Source organism: Phyllostomus hastatus, unplaced genomic scaffold (assembly GCF_019186645.2).
Source record: "Phyllostomus hastatus isolate PE091 unplaced genomic scaffold, TTU_PhHast_1.1 phas_contig_198, whole genome shotgun sequence".
NCBI lineage: Eukaryota > Metazoa > Chordata > Mammalia > Chiroptera > Phyllostomidae > Phyllostomus > Phyllostomus hastatus.
The window spans coordinates 5,987,563-6,009,872 of NW_025333715.1; the positions used below are offsets into that span (position 1 = coordinate 5,987,563).

General features: G+C 49.6%; 1 protein-coding gene across 1 annotated transcript in view; it reads left to right on the forward strand.

The window, feature by feature from the left end:
* The window catches only part of ENTHD1 (ENTH domain containing 1), a 102,435-nt gene extending 86,797 nt beyond the window's left edge, over positions 1-15,638 (forward strand). Inside the window, exons 5-6 of the mRNA XM_045835078.1 lie at positions 208-603; positions 15,046-15,638. Coding sequence (XP_045691034.1) covers positions 208-603; positions 15,046-15,638 — 989 coding nt within the window. The remainder of the gene's footprint in view (positions 1-207; positions 604-15,045) is intronic.
* The last annotated feature ends 6,672 nt before the right edge of the window (positions 15,639-22,310 follow it).

Sequence of the window (22,310 nt, forward strand, 5' to 3'; positions counted from 1 at the left end):
TAAGAATAGTATCGGAAATGGAGCAGCCAAATAACTTATATGTACAACCCATGGACATGAACTAAGATGGGGGGGCGGACCCTGGAGGGTGGGGGAGAGAGGGGAGAAAAAAATGGAACAACTGTAATAGCATAATCAATAAAATATACTTAAAAATGGAGGTATTATGAAACAGAGTGTTTTTAGTTTTATTTTTTGATTTTACAGATGCTGTACTTACTCCCTCAGGAAAAAACCCGTCTCTGCAGACAAATGTGAGTTTAGACAAGAAATCAGACAGTACCGTTGCAAAGACTGCAACAGAAAACCCCTTGCAAACGCCTCCAGAAAAGTGTTCAGCTGCCAAAAGTTTTGAAGCCTTGACAACTTTGCCAGCATGTTGGTCATCGAGTAAAGAAGAGTCTATCAGCCCACATTTAAGACTATCCAAGTCAGATTCTACTTTCTATAACCAGGCCTCCGTAGAGACACTCTATGTCTCTCCCGCATTCAAACTGTTTGACCCAGTGAAGGAGACTGTCATCAGTAAGGACTCCCAGGAGCCAGCACCGCCCAGCATCGCTCAGACGGATGAGGAACACCTCAAGACCTTAATGACATGGGGTAAGTCTTAAAAACAAAACAAAACAAAACAAAACACCCCAACATGAACAAAAAAAATCCTCTTTGGAAGCATTCTTCTTTTACTTGTCTCTGCTTTCTGTCCCCCTCTTCTCCAGGAAGAGGAGGTTGTTCCAGAGGAGGGGACACCGCTCCTTTCACTGCTCTTCCAGTGGCACTAAAATGTACATGTTGTAGGGGTACTTCTCCCCCCCCACACCTGCCCTTCCAAATCTCCTCTGGTGGTTTCCAGAAGTACCCAAGAATTTCTCATTCATTCTCAGGAACAAGTAAACTTATATTCTTCCAGAAAGGGCATTCCGGCCCGAGGAATAATACAGAGCTGTGACTGAGCAAGGAAACTCTGTGGCGCTCCAATGTGTCCTCCGTGGGATATCCAGAACGGCCCGATGACGCACACTGCCCACGTAATCCGGGCACTGCTCGCCACATGCCCAAAGATCCACTAGCCTTCCGGGCCCCGCGCAGTCTAGCTTCTGCCCCTCGGCAGGCTGATGTCCTTTCCATCTGTCAAATAGACCGCGTGGCTTCGGCACCTCTGGACTCCTGTTCCCTCCAACTTGTAATCCGCCCCTCCCCTCGTCCACTCTCCCTCATCCTTTGAGGTCAGCTCACGTGTCACTTCTTCAAGGTTTCCTGACCCCTAGATGACTTCCAGTCCCCCCCCCCCCAAATGCATGATAGCTTGTGTACCCTATCATTGTCCTTCCTAGGACTCACTGTCACTCTAATCAAATAGAAGTACATATGCATTAAGTTTTCAATGTCTTTCCCCCACACTGGAATGTCAGCTTTATGAGGGAAGGGACCCTGCACACCCCATTATTATTATATCCTCATCACCAACCACAGCGCCTTGCACTCAGGGGGCACTGCATGTTTAACAAGCAAACTGAAAGCAGCTTCGTGGAGAAGGAATCGGAAATGCCGTGAAAAAGTAATAGAAAGAAACACTGGACGGGGAGGCCAGGGTAGATGGTGAGGAGCTGTGTGTGCAGGGTTAAGTTTGGACTTTCTTTTGGAGACAGTGCAAGTCACTAAAGGTTTTGCGTCAGGTGAGAGGCTTTACAAATGAGTGTTAGAAAAATTCCTCCGTCAGGGGATGCGGAGGACTGATCTGGAGGGGGCGAGGCAGGGAGGCAGTGCCACTGCAGGAAAGGAAACTGGGCGAGAGGTAGGCGCCGAGAGAGGACGAGGCAGAAGGAGGTGGCGCATGACCTGGGGGAGGTGGCCCAGAGTCCAGGACGGAAAAGGAGTCGCTCATCCTGCAGGCCAGTGAGGAAGGAGAGAGGCGGCATCGGGTGTGAGGGAAGGGTTTCGCTGATCTCAGTAATTCAGGGGTACTGAGCCTTCCGGCACCATACACCGTATGTCTTGGCCTCCGCGTCTTACCGTCTGGCGTCGCTGGAATGACAGCACAGCTGTGGAGAGACCGGAAAAGACTCAGAACAGCCGCTCCAGGGAACGGAAGAGGGAACTGACAAGACGAAGGAGAGGTCGTTTGCAGCGGTCCAAATTGACGGGCTCTCCTGCTTTTCTCCACTCGTGCTGAGCAGCCCGGGCATAGGAATGAAAAGAGGTAGATATTTCTGTTCGAATACGATTAGGACAGGGATTGGCAAACTGCAGCTCCTGGGCCGAATCTGGCCCACTGCCGGTTTTCATAAACAAAGGTTTACTGGAACACCGCCGCACTAACCGGTTCACGTGTTGCCTCTGGCCGCTTTTGCGCCCCAACAGCGGAGCTGAGTAGTTGCAACAGACACTGTCTGTCCCACAGCGCCTAAAATATTTACTGTCTGGTCCTTTGCAGACGGGCTTGCTCACTCCTGGGCTAGGACTCGGCTGTGGGTAAGGCAGAAGGGGCCACCGCAGCCATGGGGCAGCAAGGAAGTGGCGAACGTGATGGACAGTGGGAGTCTACGCTGGACAAGACAGGAGGCAGAGCCGGGCAGGCCCTGGCAGCGTGGGAGAAAACACAAGGGTCGTTGGGTCTGCTGTCTCCATGAGGCCAAAGTGTAGACACATTAAAAGGAATGAGGGGCCTGGAAGTAACTGAGAAGGAAAGGAATCTCAGCACGCAAGGTTTCAGAGCGAGGCAGTTCTGAGTGGTGACGCGGTCTAGCCCCCGGCTGTCAGACTCACGTTCGCCGGGGGCCACCTCAGCCTCGCGCTGGCCTTCAAGGGGCTGAATGTAATTTCAACTCCTTAGCAGTTAAGGGGTAGTGACATTTATACAGTCCTAAAATTATTTAGGCCCTTTGAACACAACCAGAAGGCTGATGTGGTCCCCGGTGAAAATGAGTTTGGCACCCCTGTTCTAGGGAGTGCTCGGAGGAAGAGCTGGTGGTCATTATGGTTGAGGAGTTCAAGGAATTGTGGAGGAGGTGAGGATGGCTGGCTGGTCTCCACGGACGCTGGCACTACTGGGGATGGTGGAGGATAAAGGAGATAGTACAGTAGCCCCTGCTGTGGTTTTGCATTTCAAAGTTCCACTTACCACTGGTCAACTGGGATTCAGAAACACTCAGTGGACAGTTCCAGAAATAGACAATTTCATAAACCATCCATAAGTTTTAAATCGCATGTTGGTCTGAGTGGCATGGTGGCATGTCACACCACCCCCCTTCATCCCGCCCGGGACATTGATCATCCCTTTGTCGAGCTTGTCCACGAAGGGCACGCTATCTGCCCATCAGTCACCGAGTAGCCATCCCAGGGACCAGGTGGACTGCCGTGGGGTCTCAGTGCTCGCGTTCACGTCACCCTTATTGCACTCAACAATGGCCCCCGAGCACAAGAGTAGCGATGCTGACGATTAGCATGTGCCGAGGAGGAGCCAGAAAGCACTTCTTCTAAATGAAAAGATAAAAGCTCGAGACTTAATAAGGAAAGAAAGAATCCATATGCTAAGGTTGCTAAGATCTACGGTGAGAAAAAATCTGTGAATTGTGAAGAAGGAAAAAGAATTTTGTGCTAGTTGTGTCGTTGCAGCTCAAACTGCAGAAGTTACGGCCACAGCGGGTGGTGACGGCTCAGTTAGGACGGAAAAGGCATTAATTTGTGGGCGGGAGACGTGCTCAGAAAACGTGCTCCAACAGACACCAACCGGAGAGCACTGGGCCCACCCAGAAACTGCAGCGAGGGTCCTCTGACATGAATGGCCCCATTCACACGGCTCGTATTGCAGTATATTGTTATGATAGTTCCGTTGTATTATCGTCGCTAATTTATTACCATGCCTAATTGATAAATTGAACTTTATCATAAGTATGTATGTATGTATGTATGTATGTATAGGAAAAACAATAAAATTGACCCTTAAACATCATGGGGGCTGGGGGCACCAACACCCACCCAAGCAGCTGAAAACCCGCACATAACTTTAGAGTCCCCCAAAACGTAACTCCTCATAGCCTGCTGCTGACTGGAAGCCTTACTGACAAGTAAACAGTCATTTCACACCTATTTTGTGTGTTACATGTAGTATATGAGGTCTGTCCAGAAGGCATCCAGCCATATAATATGTAAAGTAGAGACATTTATTGGAGAAGATACAAGATACAAGAAACCGTGTGCACAGGACAATGGCGTCTTAGTCCCCTTCAAAGTAGGCACCTGGGGACCTCACATAGGTCCCAAGCACCATCAGCTGCCCGGTTGTATTTTCCTGGATCTCATCGATGGTCTGAAATCTCTTCCCTTTCACAGGTGATCTTAGTTTTGGGAAAAGCCAGAAGTCACAGGGCGCCAACTCTGGGCTGTAGGGGGGCTGAGTCACCTGGGTGATTTGACGTTTCACCAAAAACCTCTGCATAAGATGTGACGCACGAGCAGGCACATTGTTGTGATGAAGCTGCCAGTCACCAGTTGCCCATAGCTGCAGCCTTTCTGAATCATTCAAATAATTTCCGCGGAGGAATATTCAAGCCTAACATGAAATTTGATGCAGATTTTTTGCTCTATTTGCTCAGTCATTTTGAATGCAAGGGTCACACAGTACACAGGCTCACTCAACGATGTCTACTGCCCGCCCCTGACTACCGCAGTGAAGTCATCATTGTTCACGCACACACATTCCAGTCCACTCTCCCTGGCTGCCGGGTAACGTGGGTGTCACGCAAACCGGTCTTGTTTTGTTAACAATGGCTGGACTTTTTCCAGACAGACCTCATACACTATATTCTTACAGTAAAATGAGCTAGAGAAAAGAAAACATTACTGAGAAGATCAAAAGGAAGAGAAACATTATTTATAGTATTTATGGAAAAAATTTTGAATATAAGTAGATTAGCACAGATCAAGGATCAGCTATAAATACAGGTCTTGGAACATATCCCCTGAGGATAAGGGGGGGACTACTTTATCTGTCTTCTGGTTTTGAGAAGTATTTGTCTATAGGGAGTGTCTTTTTAGGGAACAAGCTGGGCAAGTGAAAAACTCCTCGCACATTCTTATTTTAGCAGACCTGACTTATCAGGGAGGCCGCGGAAGGCAGCGACGTCACACGCCTTAGCATTTTCACTGAACGAGGGGGATGGATTTGCTGCCGCAGCCTTTTGACCTTTTAATACTGAATCATTCTGTTCTTAGAACAGCCTGTTCCTTCTGCCCCTCTGTTTGAATTTTGTCATCTACCTGTAGCTCAAACTATTCTTTTGGGTCATCGGATATTTTATCATGCATACTAAGAAGGAAAACCAAAGAGCTAGATGATGCGTAGAACTCTGATCTGGTGGCAGGCAGCTTTTCCCACTCTCCGAGCCCCGGTAGGGGTGCCGGACGGCCCTGGGCTGTACTTTCCCATCTGTTTGGAGCAAAGAAAACTGTACTTTCTCATGCTGGGATAATGGGGAGGTTCTCTCTGGCCTCCTCCTTCGTTTCTGTTTCTCATTGGTTCCTTTTTTACTTTTTCCTCTGGTTTTCAGTCGTCGTTACTCTGTATTTCTCAGTTCATCTCAGCTAGGAAGAGAGGCCAAACACCACACTCACGCACACACACACACCCAGGACCCAGTAAGTGCGCCCTTCTCCTTCTGCCTGTAAAAAGCTCCAGAGCCAGAAAAATGAACAGTTTCCTTAAAAGAAATGGGGAAACTGGTAGAAAATAGTCCTGCACACTGTGTCAGCTAACCCCGAGCTGCTGGTCAGGCTGGTTCCGAGGCGCCATGTTGAAGGGAGCGCCGTCCCACCGGGAGGTCACAGCCTCGCTGCCGCCTGCCCCCCCCCCTCCCCCCCCCCGTCCCCCCGCCCCCGCCCCCCGCCCCGCCCCGGGCCATCCCAGCCGCTCTTCCGGCCGCAGGTGTGTGCGCGTCACCCCGAACAGCCCTGCTCTCTGTGGCAGCTGCTCCCGACTCCTCCCTCTCCCTAGCTCCTGCGGCCACCAATCCACTTTCCGTCTCTGCGGATTTGCCCATTCTGGACATTTCATATGTTGGAATCGGTAACATGTGGCCTTTGTGTCTTTCACTTTGCATAATGTTTTCAAGGTCATCCACATTATAGCACGGATCAGTACTTCGTTCTTTTCTATAGCTAAACAGTATTCCATCGTGCAGATAACCACACTGTATTTATCCTTTCGTCAGTTGATGGACATTGGAGTTGTTTCCCCTTTCGGCTATTATAAATAGTTTTGCTATGAATGCTTGTATAAAATATCACGTTTTTAAACCACTGGACAAAGTCAGGATATTTTAATTTATGTGTATAGCTACCTTGACAGCCATTGTAAACCAGCTAGGAAGATTGAATGAAATGAATTAGAGAATGAAAAGAAATCCCTGTGGTTTACAAGGAACTATCTGAAGTATTTAAATGGCCAAGGACCTACAGCTTACAGAAAAAAATTACATGTCTAACTAAATTCTAAAACATTTCTAGGAATGTGTTTGTCATTTAATTTTTGCTGTGTCATTTAATTTGCCAATAGCTCTTAATGCTTTTTAAATTTAGAGCTGTAATATGACCATTATGTAATGTAGTGATGTTTCAAGGTTACTTGACTATGAAAGGCTACAGATTACCCAGCATTTGGGGTGGTGTTCGGTCTTGTCGGTGCTGTCTTCAGGCACATGCGGCATTAACTGGTGTGTACATATCACACAATGAGATTTCAACATACAGCCATTTATTGCAGCTTATTTGCAGTAATTGCTGTGTTTCAGCTTTGGCAGATCAACTGTATGGAGGGGATGACTGTTAACAAGATACCCAAATAATTCTGAGCGAGCCAAGAAGGGGGCCGGGGCGGGCAGGGAGAGGCACCCGGAGCGCGGCCTGAAGTGCCTGGGACAGCTGCGGAGTGTTTGGAAACAAAAGTAGATTGGTGCGCAGCAATTAGAGTGAAGTGGCTCTTCATGAGCAAAGGCACCGCGGAGCCTCTGAACCAAAGCTGCAAAACTGTAAACAGTGGCACGCTATTTAGTCAGTCGTTGCCGCTACAAAGGAAACGAAAGGTGGACGTATAGTAGCAAGCAGTGATTCTCCAGTGTTGGCACTCCCCAGAGACACCTGGAGGTTTGCCAAAAGTCAGCGTTCTGGGTCCAGCCCTCCGTTTCTGATTCCATTGGGCTTTGGGGGTGGGGGGGTCCCCGAGCCCTTTATTCTAACTAATTCCCAGGTGCTGAGGCTGCTGCTGCTGCTGCTGGTTCAGGGACCAACTTTGAAAACCACTAGCATGAAGCTCAATTCGAGGTATTTTAGCCACGTTGTGTATTCGCCACTAACATAGCTGTGTTCTCTTCAAATACATAGGGTAACGCTGTATTAATATTTGACTCAAACATTATTTCCTCCTGGCCTACTTAAGTGTTTCTCATTAAAATGCTTCCTCCTGACCGGAGTGAACTATTTCTAGAATGGTTTTTCAGTCATTTAACAGCTACGATGTGGGTCCTAGAATTTTAGTGTCTCACCAAGGACATGCTGTCCTGTCCTCCTGACGCATGAACCTGGCCTGAGACAGTTCTGCCCCGAGGCCGTGCAGGCTGCGCCTGCGCCCGGTGTGACCGGACACTCGCCATGTCCCGAAGCAGCTCACTTCCTGTGCAGAGGACCACTGGGAAGCTTCCCTTCCAACACTGGGCTAAAATCTGTCTTCCTCCATAGCTTTCACCTCTTAACCTCAGTTCTAACTCAGGCACAATGTGAGAAATGGAATATAAATGTGGCTAAGGTTTTGTGGCGGTCTTCTAATAATTACATACAGACCCTCACCCTTTCTCCCATTCTCCCTCTTGGGTAAAGATCTGCATATCTATCAGCTTTTCCTTATGGATAAGATGTCGAGTCCCCTTATCCCCTCACCCTCCGGGTTGCCTGCCTTGTAAATTTTATACCCAGAATTTAACAGAATTCTATAGTAAAGTAAAAGTAATTCTGATGTGGAGAAATGGTGTGGACATGTACCATAATGGTTCGGGGGGTGTCCAACCTTTTGGCATGTCTGGACTACACTGGAAGAAGAAGAGTTGTCTTGGGCTACACATTAAATACACAAAGACTAACAAAAACTGATGAGCAAAAAAAGGGGGGGTGGTTAGGTAAATTGACGATTTTGTGTTGGGCCTCATTCGCATCCTGGGCCGAAGGCTGGACACGCCTGGATCATTTGCTGTGACATCAGAGACGAATCTGAGTCTCACCTCTGCCCCTGTTTAGCTTTGTGATCTTGGAAAAGTATTTTAGCCTCCAAAAGATTTCTTTGCCTCGTTTTAAAATAAGGTAATAAAAACTACTCCACATGTTGCTTTCAGAGGCTGGTGCTAAATACAGAGAATTAAAAACAGCTATTCGAAATGCAGTTAAATCCTTAGCTTTCTCCTCCTTGACAAACAGATGAACAGTTGCTGCCCTGAATCCCCACCTACGTCCACACCCTCTGGCCGGAGTCTAAAGATGGGTTTTCTGGAGAAAGCAAGTGGGGGGGTGTCTGAAATGAAAGATGTCAGGTATAGTTGAGCACACGGGTGCTGGAACACCCGCTGCAGGACTAAGCGAGCATGCGCAAACACACACCGAATGCCGAAAATCCAGCCCCTTTCCCTACCGGACTTCAGCCCCTGGGAGCCAGGTCTTTAGTTTGTAGGCAGGAGGCAGGAAAACCATTTCACAAGAACCTAAGCCCCTTGGAGAAAAGAACTAAAGATACTGACATTAGTAGCTCCCCTAGAGATGACCCACCCAGAAGACTGTACGCTGAAGCTGGGAACTGGCGAGTCCCACACCCGAGGCCGGTTCGGCTCTCGCTCAGCCCTGTGATCCCGCATTCTTGACTGCCAGCAGAGAGCAAGCAGTGCCAGAATCTGAGAAAAAAACTTCCAACACCGAACATTGACACGAGTTAAGAGTACGTGTTGCATCTATGAAACACGAACATAATGTTACAGAACACATTTCTGAGAACCAAAAAAAAAAAGCTCTTGGCAATTAAAAATATAAAAGCAGAAATTAACAACCCAATGTGAAGACTGTCGCTAAAGCTGACAAAATCTCCAAGGAAGCAGAGCACAAAGACAAAGGTGGGGAAAAGGAGAGAGAGAAACAGGCAGACTAGAGGACTGGTCTAGGAGCTCTAACATGTGAACAGAGGAGGTTCGGGGGACAGAACGGAGACAGCACAGAGGAGAAAATAATTAGTTAAAGCATTCGAGGAAATTTTTTAAAGCTGAAGGAAATGAGTCGCCTGATGAAAAGTCAGTTGACTTTCAGCTGACCTCTTCAAATGAAAGTAATAGCCCTCAGGGGCACGTGGAGAAGCTTTAGAAGCTGGAGACAAGAGGAAATTCTACTATATGTTAGAGATAAAACACTTTATACACAATGAATAAGAATTAGAATGACTCCAACTCCTAAGTGGCAATATTGGAATCAAGAAGACAGTGGAATTTTGTCTTCAAATTTCTGATAGAAAAGGGTTTCCAACTTAGAATTCTTTATCTACCTAAACCATCACTAAGCCTAAAAGTAGGATACAGACTTCTGGCCAAGATGGAGGCGTAGGTAGACACACTGTGCCTCCTCGCACAACCAAAAGAAGCACAACAACAAATTTAAAAATAAAAAAACGACCAGAATCTCCAGAAAATCAAACTGTATGGAAGTCTGACAACCAAGGAATTAAAAAAGCAACATTTAGCCATACCAGTAGGAGGGGCGGAGGTGGGCAGCCGGGCAGAGAGGACTCACAGCAAGGTGGTGGCTGGCAGGGCAGGCGGTCCCACATCTGTGTGCGGATAAACCGGGAGGAACAACTGGGGAGGGAGACAGACCGCACAACCCAGCGTTCCAGTGTGAGGAAATAAAGCCTCAAAGCCTCTGACTGTAAAAACCTGTGGGCGTTGAGGCGGCAGTGGGAGAAACTCCCAGCCTCACAGGAAAGTTCGTTGGAGAGACCCACCCACCCACCCAGGAATCAGCACCAGAAGGGCTTAATTTTCTTATGGGTAGCAAAGGAAGTAATTGAAAGCTGGCAGAGAGCTGAGCAAGAAGCATTGTTCCCTCTTAGACCCCTCCCCCACATACAGCATCACAGTGAAGCCACGTGGGTTGCCCCACCCTGGCAAATACCTAAGGCTCCACCCCTTACTACATAAAAGGCGCTCCAAGACCCACCCCCAGAATGGCCCATATGAAAGAACAGATCAAAACTCCAGAAAAAATACAAGCAAGTGAGGAAGAGACGGCCAACCTATCAGATGCACAGTTCAAAACACTGGTAATCAGAATGCTCACAGAACTGGTTGAGTACAGTCACAAAATAGAAGAAAAAGTGAAGGCTATGAAAAGTGAAATAAAGGAAAATGTACAGGACCAACAGTGACAGGAAGGAAACCGAGACTCAAATCAACAATTTGGACCAGAAGGAAGAATTAAACATTCAACCAGAACAGAATGAAGAAACAAGAATTCAAAAAAATGAAGAGAGGCTTAGGAACCTCTGGGACAACTTTAAACATTCCAATATCTGAATCATAAGGGTGCTAAAAGGAGAAGAGGAAGAGTAAGAAATTGAAACCTTAGTTGAAAACATAATGAAGGAGAACTTCCCCAATTTGGAGAAGGAAATAGACTTCCAGGAAGTCCAGGAAGCTAAGGGATTCTCAAAGACTTGGACCCAAGAAAGCACACACCAAGGTACATCATAATTTCATTAGACAAGATTAAAATTAAGGAGAGAATCTTAAAAGCAGTGAGAGGAAATGAGACATTACCTACAAAGGAGTTCCCATAAGACTCTCAGCTGATTTCTCAAAAGAAACCTTACAGGCAAGAAGGGGCTGGAGAGAAGTATTCAAAGTCATGACAGGCAAGGACCTAAATCTAAGAATACTCTATCCAGCAAAGCTAGAATGGAAGGGCAGATAAAGTGCTTCCCAGATAAGGTCAAGTTAAAGGAGTTCATCGTCACCAAGTCCCTATTATATGAAACGTTAAAGGGACTTATGTAAGACAAAGATGATCAAAAATACGAACAGTAAAATGACAACAAACTCAGAACTATCAACAACTGAACCTAAAAAAAAACGAACTAAGCAAACAACTAGAACAGGAACAGAATTACAGAAATGGAGATCACATGGAGGATTATCAGTGGGGAGGGGGTAGGGAAAGAATGGGAGAAAAGGTACAGGGAATAGAATCATAAATAGTGGACACAAAATAGACAGGGGGAGGTTAAGAACAGTATAGGAGATGGAGAAGTCAAAGAACTTATATGTATGACCCATGGACATGAACTAAAGGTGGGGAATGCAGGTGGGAGAGGGTGTGCAGGGTGGAGGGGAATAAAGGGGGGGAATTGGACAACTGTAATAGCATAATCAATAAAATATATTTAAAATAACAATCACTGAAAAAAGAAAGTAGGATACAGACATTTACTTTTTTTTTTTAAGGGTAGAATTCAGTCTTTATTTACCGGACACTACCAGATATGAAATTTGACATAGACATAAGAAACGCATTGAGAGGAGAATGCACATACTGTATGTGCAGGTTGGAACTAATCAGGTACAATTTCAAGTTGTAAAAGGCACTACAGTAACAAACCACATTTGGAAAGCATTCTTAGTAGAGACACAGTAGGATGAACTTACATCAAATATAGCGCACGACGAAGAGCTTTCTGCCTCCGCTGCACGATCCCGAAGTTAAAGGTCAGGGGAGTGGCATCCTGAACTTGGACCGTAGGGCCGTCAGGTGTAGTTACTGGCACATTTTGATCTTCCTCTCCCTCTTCCTCTTCCTCTCTCTCTTCCTCTTCCTTTACAGAGAAACACTGTTCAATCAAGTTTAATAAAGCTTTGTACACAGGCTCATTTTCATGGTTTTATAAAGCTTCCATTTTGTCTAAACGCCCACATTTTTTAATCATCATACTAAGTCTCTCCATTTCACCTAGTTTCTCCACCCGGAAGTTATTTGAAATGCCACCAGCATAACCGAGTCAATTCTGATATTTTTCGCAGCTGAGAGCTCCATCGATGGCTCTCTTGCGCCACAAGGAATGAGGTGTACAATCTGTTCAGCTGTTCCTCCACCGCTTCCTTCTGTGCCTTGAAGTCTGCCCTAGAGCACGGGTGAGGAGCGGGGCCGATCCATCACCCACCACTTGCTGTGTCCAGCCCCGGCGGCCGGCTGTGATGTGTGACGTTGTCCATGTAGCTGCCCTCTGAACATCAGTTCCAGAGTTCATTAGCAGGCTGGGGAAGGCGGCAAGGGCTCTCACATCTATCACGGCCTGAGTCTGTCCGTCTGTCCCAGGGATGACGTTTCCCTCCTGCGGCACCTAGCGCGGGAGGCACGATCGGCGCCTGAGGAGCTCCTCGGGGCTTCACAGGTCGGGGGACACAGCCTCTGTTTGCACAGCCGTTTCAGGCTGTTTATTTGCGCCATCAATCAGTAAGGCAGGAAACGGCCCAGCAGCTGTCCGCCAATACTCCTGGGTCATCGTGACTCAGGAGACGAGCTAAGGTAGGAAGAATCTGCTCAACTGCCTCTCCCGATGGTGCAGCATTTGGCTGTGACAGAGGTTTGAAAGTGTCCAGGTGAGATTGCCTCAGTTACCACACGCTAACGACGGCATGCTGGGAACTGCAAGAAGAGCCGACACCTGCACCAGACTCGATAACCGTGTTTCTTTCGGGAAACGGAACCGTCCCCTGCAGCGTTTCCTGGGGCCCATCCGGCTCGTTCCCGGCTGTGAGCCCGGGGACGTGCCAGCAGAGAAATGAATGCTGGGATAGCAGCTCCGTCTGCCACGGCCTCGGCCTGTGAGTGAGGCCCCACAGCGGTTCACCGTGAGTGGGACTACATGCAGTCAGTCCTGCCCCGGGAGGACACACGTCGTGGACCAAATCGTCATGCACGGCTGATGCTCCCGAGAAAGCGGTTTCCCATTAGCTCGAGCAGCTTGGAGCTGCTTTCCAAGCGGCTGCTATTTGTGCCCTTGACACGGACCTCAACAGACCCATGTACAGTGGCCTGGTTGCTGTGGTTCTTCTGCGGTGGCGAAGCAGCGGCATCAGGACACGAGCTGACATTTCTCCTTTTTAGCATCTGGTCATCCTTCTTTGCTTTCCTCAGCTCCTTGCCGACGCCTCTTTTCTGTGCCGCCTTTCCCCTGGTCCTTGCTCCTGCGAAGGCACACAGCCGGCGAATCAGCGTTCTCGTTGGCGGACGTGGTCGTGAGGCCAAAGGAGGAAGCTAAGGGCGACTTGGGGTTCACAGACCCCCGCTGCAGTTCGCCTGCTCCAGAAACGCCCCCGCAGATCGGCCCGAAGCCAGGGTGGCCGGGACACAGACATTTTCAAACGTGCAAGTTCTCAAAACTTGTGCTTCTCCGGCATCCCTTCTCAGTGAACTACCGGAGAAGGTGCTGTTCCAAAATGAGAGTAAACCAAGATGGACACAGGATGTGGAAAACAGGAGGGCCAGCTCAGGAGGGACATGTCAGGTGACATGGCGAAGGGACATGTCAGGTGACAGAACTCTGTGATCCAGAGAGCCCAGCCCGGGCAGTTGAGAGTGTAGCAGTGTGACTCCGTTAGCAGGCCCGTCACCGTCACACCCTTTCCCACCCAAGGACAGACTCTCCGCCGAAGCCTGACCTAGATTCTCGAGTGTGCGTGTGGTGTCTCGACTGTGGCTGGTGACGCTCCGTCTCCTTTCATATCCTGCTGCTGCTGCTGCTGCATGGGCTGAGACATCGGCCCCCAAGCAGTTTCGTCCTTGGAATTTTTCCTGAGAACTGGAGGGCTTTGGAGCAGAAAACAGAAGCTGCCTGCCCCAGCCATAATTTTTATGGGATGTCCAGCCTAGCTAAGAGGGGCGTGGATATGTAAAGGAAATAGAAGAACACAGAAAGCTAGGTCACGTGTGCTATGTGCCAAACATTAATTTCCCTGTTCTAGGACTACAGGGAGTAAGTTCTTTAAAAAAAAAAAAATTAAGTAGCAAATCCAGACTTTAGAACTGGATTTAGCCCATTTATACCACCTAATACGTAAATGCATGTATATAGATATCCCAAGAAAAAGTTCTGTGTCCAAAAATGTTTGGAAAAATACTTGAATAGATTACCGTACCAATGGACGCTGTTCACCTCCCAATGGGAGGGCCAACATGGGACCGCCCAGCCCCCTGCGACCTGGAAGCACTGCTTTCACGGACGCCCCTTTCCGCGGCGCCCCCAGGGGCATGGCGTCCTGAGAGCACAGCTCGGGAGTGACGGTTGAGAACGAAACGTGAAAGAAGAGACTTACTATGATAGCATCAGAAAGGAAGTTAAAATGTTATTAAACCTTTAATTTTGTAGCAAATAAGTTTAGAATGCATTTTATTTTGTGTATTGTTTCTTGTGGAAAAATGAACTGTATATGTGTGCAGTATATCCTAGATCTCAAATGGACTGGACTTCAGTCTTGACTATGTTTGATAATTGAGAGGAAATAATTCGTTTCCCAACTTCTGGTAGCTGCAATCGGTGGTTTGTTTTGCCGAAGTGTCTCTGTAGAAACAAAAAAAAGGAGACGGAATCTAAGTTGCCGTTTCCTCAGACTTTCTACCTTAAGTGCTAACTTAAAATGCCACCAGTAGGACAGGGCGTAAGACTTCCATTCTGCTCTCTCGGATAAGTGGGGTGTAAAAGCATGTTTGTCAGCATCTGAGGGTGAAGACAAATATTGATCATCTTACTTTCGTTTCATTTCTGCGGTATTATTGACATACACTACATCTTTAGATTTTCTGTTTTCCCACTTTGGGTTTATTTAGGTTTATTATGATTATTTAGCATATAAAATTCTAAGTAGCATATTTATATCAAGACCTTTCAGATAAGATTTTACATTATAAAATTATTTTAGCTATTACCCTCATTTGAAGATTGCATAACCTTTCTCTCTTGTTTATATATTTCAGTTTCAACCACCTCTGAGGTGACATCGTCCTTCTCCACCTTGTCCATGTTGTCTCCTGACTCGGCCACCCCGGAAAAGTCCACTCCGCTCCTGCCCCCGACTCTGGCCGGACCGTCCTTCTGGACTGTGTCCCACCCACGGGGTTCTCCAGCCTCCAGTGCAGACAGAGAGAAGGCAGCCGGGGTCCCTCGCCCCTTTGTTCCTGGGGGCCCTGTGTCTTCCGATGAAGAAACGGACAACTTCAGTCCCCCCGACGTTCTTCCAGATCACTCTGAGTCAGCTAAAAAAAATCTCAGTCCTCTTTGCAGCGGTAATTGGGTAGAGTTCTCTGCCCAAAACGTAGGCCACTTCTCCTGCCCCAGTGTTCAGACGAGTGAAGGCCGGCCTGGGGAGCCTGAGGCAAACAGTTCCATTCCCGTCCTTCTAGGGGAGGTAAAGAATGCCATAGTCACACTGCACAAGGACCTGAGTCTGGTGATACAGGAGCTCGGGGTCATCAATAGCCACCTGGTAAGCATGGGTGGGAACAGCCTGCAAACGAGCACGGCTTTGCAGTGTCCCCCGTCTTCCGAGGGGAGCTCGGAGCACATCTAATGGTCCCGAGGGCCATGTCTGATAGAACTCGCGCGGTTCCACGCCCCACACCCTCAGCCGACCTGTTCTAGTCTCTCATCACTACGGCGAGACAGGGTGACGGTTCGATTTTTCTTTGTCGGGTTTATTGACAATTCACACCAATAAATTCGTCTGGGTGGTTTATTTTTAAAACAGAAGAGGCATCACTTTTGATCATATTTTCCGATTTAGATATTAGTTCATTTGAAACTGAGGAGAATTTCGCTCTTCCACTCTCTGTACTTAAAATCAAAACACGTTATGCATTAGTGAAAGTTGTGGTAGGACCTCAAACGGGAAATGACTACAGTTCGAGAGCTTTGGGGTAACTTGGCAATAAGAAGCCCTTTAATTGTCATCTGTTTGGAGCATCGTTGTTAACAGGCCTCCACCTGGAACTAGGGAGACTGAGCCTGGGGCGCACATGCACACGCTCTCGGGCCAGGCCTCCGGCTCTGGGAACCATGGGCTGCGGTCTTCCCCTTCTCGTGGGCGCCACGCTGGTCGGGAGTTCAGCTGAGACAAACGGAACATGGAACGGTGTTTTCGTTGTTAATACACTCGTATATTGCAAAGTGGACTCATGCATATTTCTTTTCTCTCATATTTTTTAAAATAAGTTTGATATTTTCATCTTGTAGTATCTCTTTAATTCATTGAGACAGCCTTTCAGACAGAAATGTCTCTATTGCTATATTCATGGGCAGAACAATCTACCCTGGGGATTATAGGGAAATGCCTAACAACTGTCCTGCACGTGAGAATCACTGGAGGCGCTTTTATTTTGTTTTTTATTTAGCTGAGAGAACAGTGTAAGGCTCTGCATGGACCTATCACTCAGTTTCAACAATTATCTACGAAAGACTAAAATGATCCCTGATCATTTTTAAAGGATGTGGGACATGTGAAAAAAAATTATTCTAATGCCTGGGTGCCCCTCCCACACTGACACTGGTTTCCACCACGCAAACTGGGTCCAGACCCAGAGGGAACCGTGAGTGCGAAGGCAGGAGAGCGGGAGGATGGTCGGCGTGTTTGAGGGACCCCGAGGAGGTCGGTGTGGCCGAGGTGAAGTGAGGACCGGGGAGAGGGGGACAGACTGAAGGAGAGAGCAGGGCGTGGCACCGATGGTGCTGGTTCTTGAAGACTGTCGTCAGAGTTTTGTGGAGTACCCAGGTTCACCCAGGCTTAAATTCCTCATAAGGGATAGACCATTTTCAATTCATTCTCACTGCGTAGCCATTGGATTCGACTTACCTTGTGTGAGGTGACTTCTGCCCCTGTTGCCCTTCAAGGTCATCGGAATGATGGTTGGGATTTGCTGAACTCCATCAATGCCCTTGGGGAAAGTGGCTTCTGCAGCCAGTTACCTATCAGGTCTCAGGGTTTCTCAGAGCCAACTATTTCCAAGACTCTGCACCAGGCTCTGGGGCTATAGTGGTGAGTAAACTCAAATATAGTTCCTGACCTCCCAGAGCCTGAGTTCTAGAGGAGTTTGAGAGGTTAATCAAATTGTTTTTCAGACCTGTAAAGGGCCCCGGCCTAGTGGGTCAGTCGGCTGAAGCGTCGTCCCGTACACCAAGCTTGTGGGTTTGGTCCCTGGTCGGGGTGCCTACGAGACGCAACCGATCGATGTTTCTCCTCCCTCCTTCTTTCTCCGCCCCCACTTCCCCACTTCTTTTCTCTCTGTAAAATCAATAAACATATCTTTGGGGGAGAATTTTTGTTTTTTAATGTAAAGGCTAATAGTTCTGAGAAAGGTTATTCAGGATCTGACCTAGCAAGGGAAGTACTTTTGAGCTGACATATGAATTCAACGATTTGTTAATTACCATAATTAGCAAGCACTTATTTGAGTTTCTATTTAGCCAACTCCATTAAATGAATAGAATAAACTTGGCTCAAATTAAAAGTGGGTATATTCTGATTGACTTGGTAATTATCTCAGATTTGAAATACTTCATTAGATGTTACTGCCTTAAGGACTTTACTTAGAACTTGAGATCTTCTACGGCAGCCATAAAAATATTTCACAGTTTCCTTACTGTTGAGTCACTCACGTGTTCCTTCTTCAAATTTGTAAGCAGCACCCGTTGTGAGCAGGCAGTTTGCTAGACACGGGGGACACGATGCTGAGCAAGATGGATGCATCCTGTGTCCGGGTTGCAGCTTAGCGGAGACGCAGAGAGCTAAGCGGGTAATCAGAGTGTAGCGTGTAAGTCCCGTGGGTTTGGGAAGCACAGGACGGTGGGGGAGGGCCCGGCCAAGAGTGACGGCCAGCTCCGATTTGGGAGTCAGGGGATGCTTGCTGGAGGGGACGATGACGCACAAACGGAACCTGGAAGGGAAAGCAGGAGTTAGTGAGCAAGGGGGGTCAGGGCAGGGGGGCTATTTTCCAGGCAGAGAGAACAGCGCGTAGGAAAGGTCGGCGCCAGAGAGAACTAGGTGAGTTCGAGGGCAGGGTGTCCAAGACCAGGGTTCTGGAGACCTGAGCCCCTCCGTCTCCCTTCAGGCAGCGACACAGTCGGTCGTGGCAAAGCAGCATCACAGCCGGAGTCACACAAAAAGACGGAGTGACGAGGACATGGGTCGTATTGCAGATAAAGCGCCATGGAAGTGCGGGAGTTAAAGGGTTCCCCCGATCCCTCCGAAAACTGATTTAAACAGACTTTAAAGAGGGTTCTTGGACACCGTGGTGACACATGGCCCCGCTGAATGAGGTCATTGTGACAGTGGTTTGTTCCTGGGTGGGCCAGGGTCCCTCCTTTTGCGTGCCGTCCTTTGAGAGAAAAAGGGACGAGTGGGCACAAGTCGGTGGACGGGGTCCACATTCTGCACACCGGGGGGGCTGTTTTGCTAGGTTTCACTTGGTTTTCCATAGAGCGGAGGCCGAGAGGTGATGAAAGGGTTTGGAGACGTGAAACTGAGAGGTTTCTGCTCCTTGCACAACACCGAGTAGTCTGAGGAGGCCACGCACAGCATCGCTGTGGAGCATGCGCGCGCCGCCCCGCCCTCTGTCCGCAGGCAGGCTCAGCGAGGGGTCGACGGGCTGCGGAGAAACTCGGTTTTCAAGACGGTTTTGTGTGGTGATCTCGAGTTGTGTTTTCTCATGGATGGTGCGGAAAGTTCTCAAAGACATGGCAATGATTGCAGAATTATGGCCTCAGGCATCTGCAGCTATTCAAACAGTGAAATTCCTTCATAAACTACCACACTCGGGGTGTTCAGCTGTGCCGCCCCCGGGAGCGCGTCTCCTGTAGCGTGCACCACATGGCCCTCAGCACGCAGGGCGCCCAGGGCTGGGTGCAAAAGTGCGAGTTCCAGGACCTGGGGATCCGTGAAAAATGTGCAGTAAGAGATGGGAATGAGTGAAGCGTGAACGCTCAGAATGTTCTAAGCTCTGTTTCATTCTCTCACCAGCCTTACCAGGCAGTCCTAGTGCTGTCCCATGGCACTCGAGAAAACAGGCTACAGAAAGCTAAGGTGCTTGTCCCGGGTGACACAGGTAGTAAGTAGTAAAGGTCAAAGCCAGACCTTGACACCTGGTCTGTCTTGGTGTAGAGCTTGTGCTTATAACCGCTTGGTCCCTGGACCATTCAAGGTGAGGTTGGCCTGCTGGGCGGTGACAAGGAAAGTGGGGAAGACAGGCTGGTCCACTTTCTTGGGGAGGAGCTGGAGCTCCTGCCTTCCCCACTTGCCTTTCCCATTTGCCTCCTGCTCTCCAGTGGGTCACCCAGCCCTCCCCCCACTCCTAGGACCACTCTGCAGAAGCCGCCTCCCCAGCCCTTATGGGTCTTCTTCCGTTGGCTCCCTGGTTTGCGAAGGGCCTTCTGCCTCCATGTGCTCTCCCCAGCCCTTCCTGGCCTTCTTTCACGTCTAGACCCAAATTGGCAGAGGCAGGGGCAGAGCTGGAACAGGCTCAGGGCTGGTTTGGAGAGGAAGAGACTGTCCCCCTTTCTCCTTCCCCAGCTAACCAACCCTGGGAGATGTCATGGAGCCACACATTGTGTGATTCTCACTGCAGACTGTGGTCACGGGCTCACTCACACCAGCAGTGAAGTTCACTTCTGTGATGGGTCTCTGCCTCTGGAGTGCATAATATGCACTTGAAAACCACAAAGAGCAACCCAGAAACAGCCGACAGAAAGTAACAAAAAAAAATTAGTTTGGGCTTCAGTTACTTGTAACAGTAATATGTTCATACTTCATGTTGTGAAAAAAGTGGTGGGGAACCCTTAGTCGTGTCTCCTAGCGGTTTGCTTCGTTATCTCCTCGGTAATGACGGGACACTGTTTCACTTCCACATCCCGCCCCCCCACCCCCACCCCACCCCCCACCAGTAAGAGAGGCTCAGGCAGTGGCCACCAACCCCAGAGGAGCTAGTCGCTATTACCCCCAAATCTGCCTGTTCCGCCTGCATTCCTCCAAGGCCCCAAAAGCTAGGAACAGCAGAAGGGCTGAACTAGAAACGGTGACACACTAGATGAAGCCAAGTATGAGAATGAACACAAAGCTCGAAAAGCACATTTTCCAAAGATAAAGACAACTAGCAAACGGGCAGGAAAGTAACCCGCCTCGCTCTAGCCCTTTCACGGGGGTGGATGGCAGGTCCAGAGAGACCCACCGGAGACAGAGACAGCTGACAGTTTGAACAGCTTTGGGAAAGGGACATGACGGGACAAAACTGAGAAGCTGGTCTGAGGCTGAAAGAAGCAGGAGTCGGTGGGTGGGGGGGGCGTTGGTCTGTGATGGGGGCAGGGACGCATGGCCGCCCACCTCAGCGAGAGCACAGCGGGGCCTGCAGGCAGAGACTGGCGGGCTCACCGCCCCCCTCAGACCCCCCACTGCACCAGGACGTAGAAGAGGGCGCAGTCCTCCCCCGGGGCTGCAGGAAACATGAAGCCGAAACTTCCTACCTTCGTGAGGCAAGGAGCCCATACGGGATATGCGTGAGCTGCATGCACGCCTACTGCCTGTCCGCCGGGCTCCACCTGTGTGCCCCCCGGATAAACAGGAGCCTCTGGACCTGGCCGGGGGGAGGGATGGGCTTGTCCAGCCTGCAGAGCCGGCAGGGCTGGGGGCGGCCTTCTCTGAGCGCCCTCCTTTGCTGAGCACAGCTGTCCCAGGCCCCTTAGTGGCTGGGCAGATATGCCAGCTCACTCACTCGTTTGCTGGGACACACCGCTGCGCGTGGCCTCTAAACTGTCACTGCTCTGTCGAAGGGGACGCCCACAGTCCCCCTTAGGGACAATAATGGCAGTGGCCTAGGAAGAAAATGTCCCGAGGCCCCTCGTCAGGGTTGGCCGTCAGGCTCAACCCGAGGCCGCAGATCTGCTCTTTGAGAGTATCTGTGGAAGCTGCAGGGGGGTGGGGCAGCTCCCCTTCCCTGCACTCACTGGTTGTTTATCTCAGATCTCTGCTGCTTACACTTCACCTTGCAATTGTCCGAATCTCTCGGCCTTCTGCTTCCTGGTGCTGGTGGAGCACTCAAATACGTTTCCATCTCGTCTCAGGGCTCTTCCGAGGGTTGGGCGGAGGAGGGACTGGGCCTCCGAGAGGCTGAGTCCCTGGCTCAAGGTCACGCTGCCTGAGCAGCAGGGCTGCGACGCCTCCCGCAGGTTTGGGAGTCTGGGGGCCTGGTGTCCTGCCCTCCAGGCCGCCTCCAGCTCCTCCTGTAATGCACCACCGGGAGGTAAGTGCTGGGATTCTAATCAGCTGCCAAACACTCACGGTGGAGTCGCTGCCCTTAAAACTGTCTGTTACCATCTCAGCCTTACAGATCCCCTTTGGTTAAGGCATTAACCTGCTTCATCATCTCCGATACATGGAAACGAGTGTTTTCCCATGGCTCATGCATCTCCACTTCTTCCCCTAAAAAGCCAAGGTCACTGGAAAGAGTGTTACACAAGGACCAGACACCTCACACTCCTGAGAGGAGCTGCAGGGAGGAGGATGGGCCGTTATCGCTCTGATTTCCTCCCGACGCCCAGATGACAGTCATTAACCAGGGAGCTCCGGTGACTGATGGGCTGCGGCCGTCAGCGAGACTCGGCTGCCTGCCGGTTAGCACTGGAGCGTGGGCAGCGCGTGCCAGCTTCCCAGCCCACCGTCATGACTGCGTGGAAAACCAGAGAGGCTTAAACACTAATGAGTCATTCCTTCGTTCATTCATTGACTTCCAAATTGTAAAGGCCGTTGAACTAATCCTGGGGGTGGGCAGGGTCGGCGTGAGCAGGCACCTTTCTGTGATTTCTCTCTTCCGTGTGCGCGGCTCGCCCCGCGCGCGCGGTCGGTGGGCCAGGCGGGCGCCCTGCTCGCCAGTCTGTGAGGAGCAGTCCACGCCCCTCGGACGTGCGGCACAGCCGAGCCGGCAACGTGATGAGGATGTTGTCTGTCCCACAGCTCCCTGGGGTCAGAGGGCAGAAGTGGCTGCCAATGGCAATACTGGTGACACCCCAAACAGCACCAACACCCTCCTCCAGCGGAGGGGGGTCGAGCTGATTTTGCTGAGGACGTGGCCTGTCCCAGCCTTGACCGAGCCAAATGCTCCAACAGGAGATGGGAAGCCGGAGCCACCGCCACGGTCCCTGCATTTGTGTCCCAGAGCTGCCAGAACAAAGCACCATGAACTTGGCAGCTTACAACAGAAAG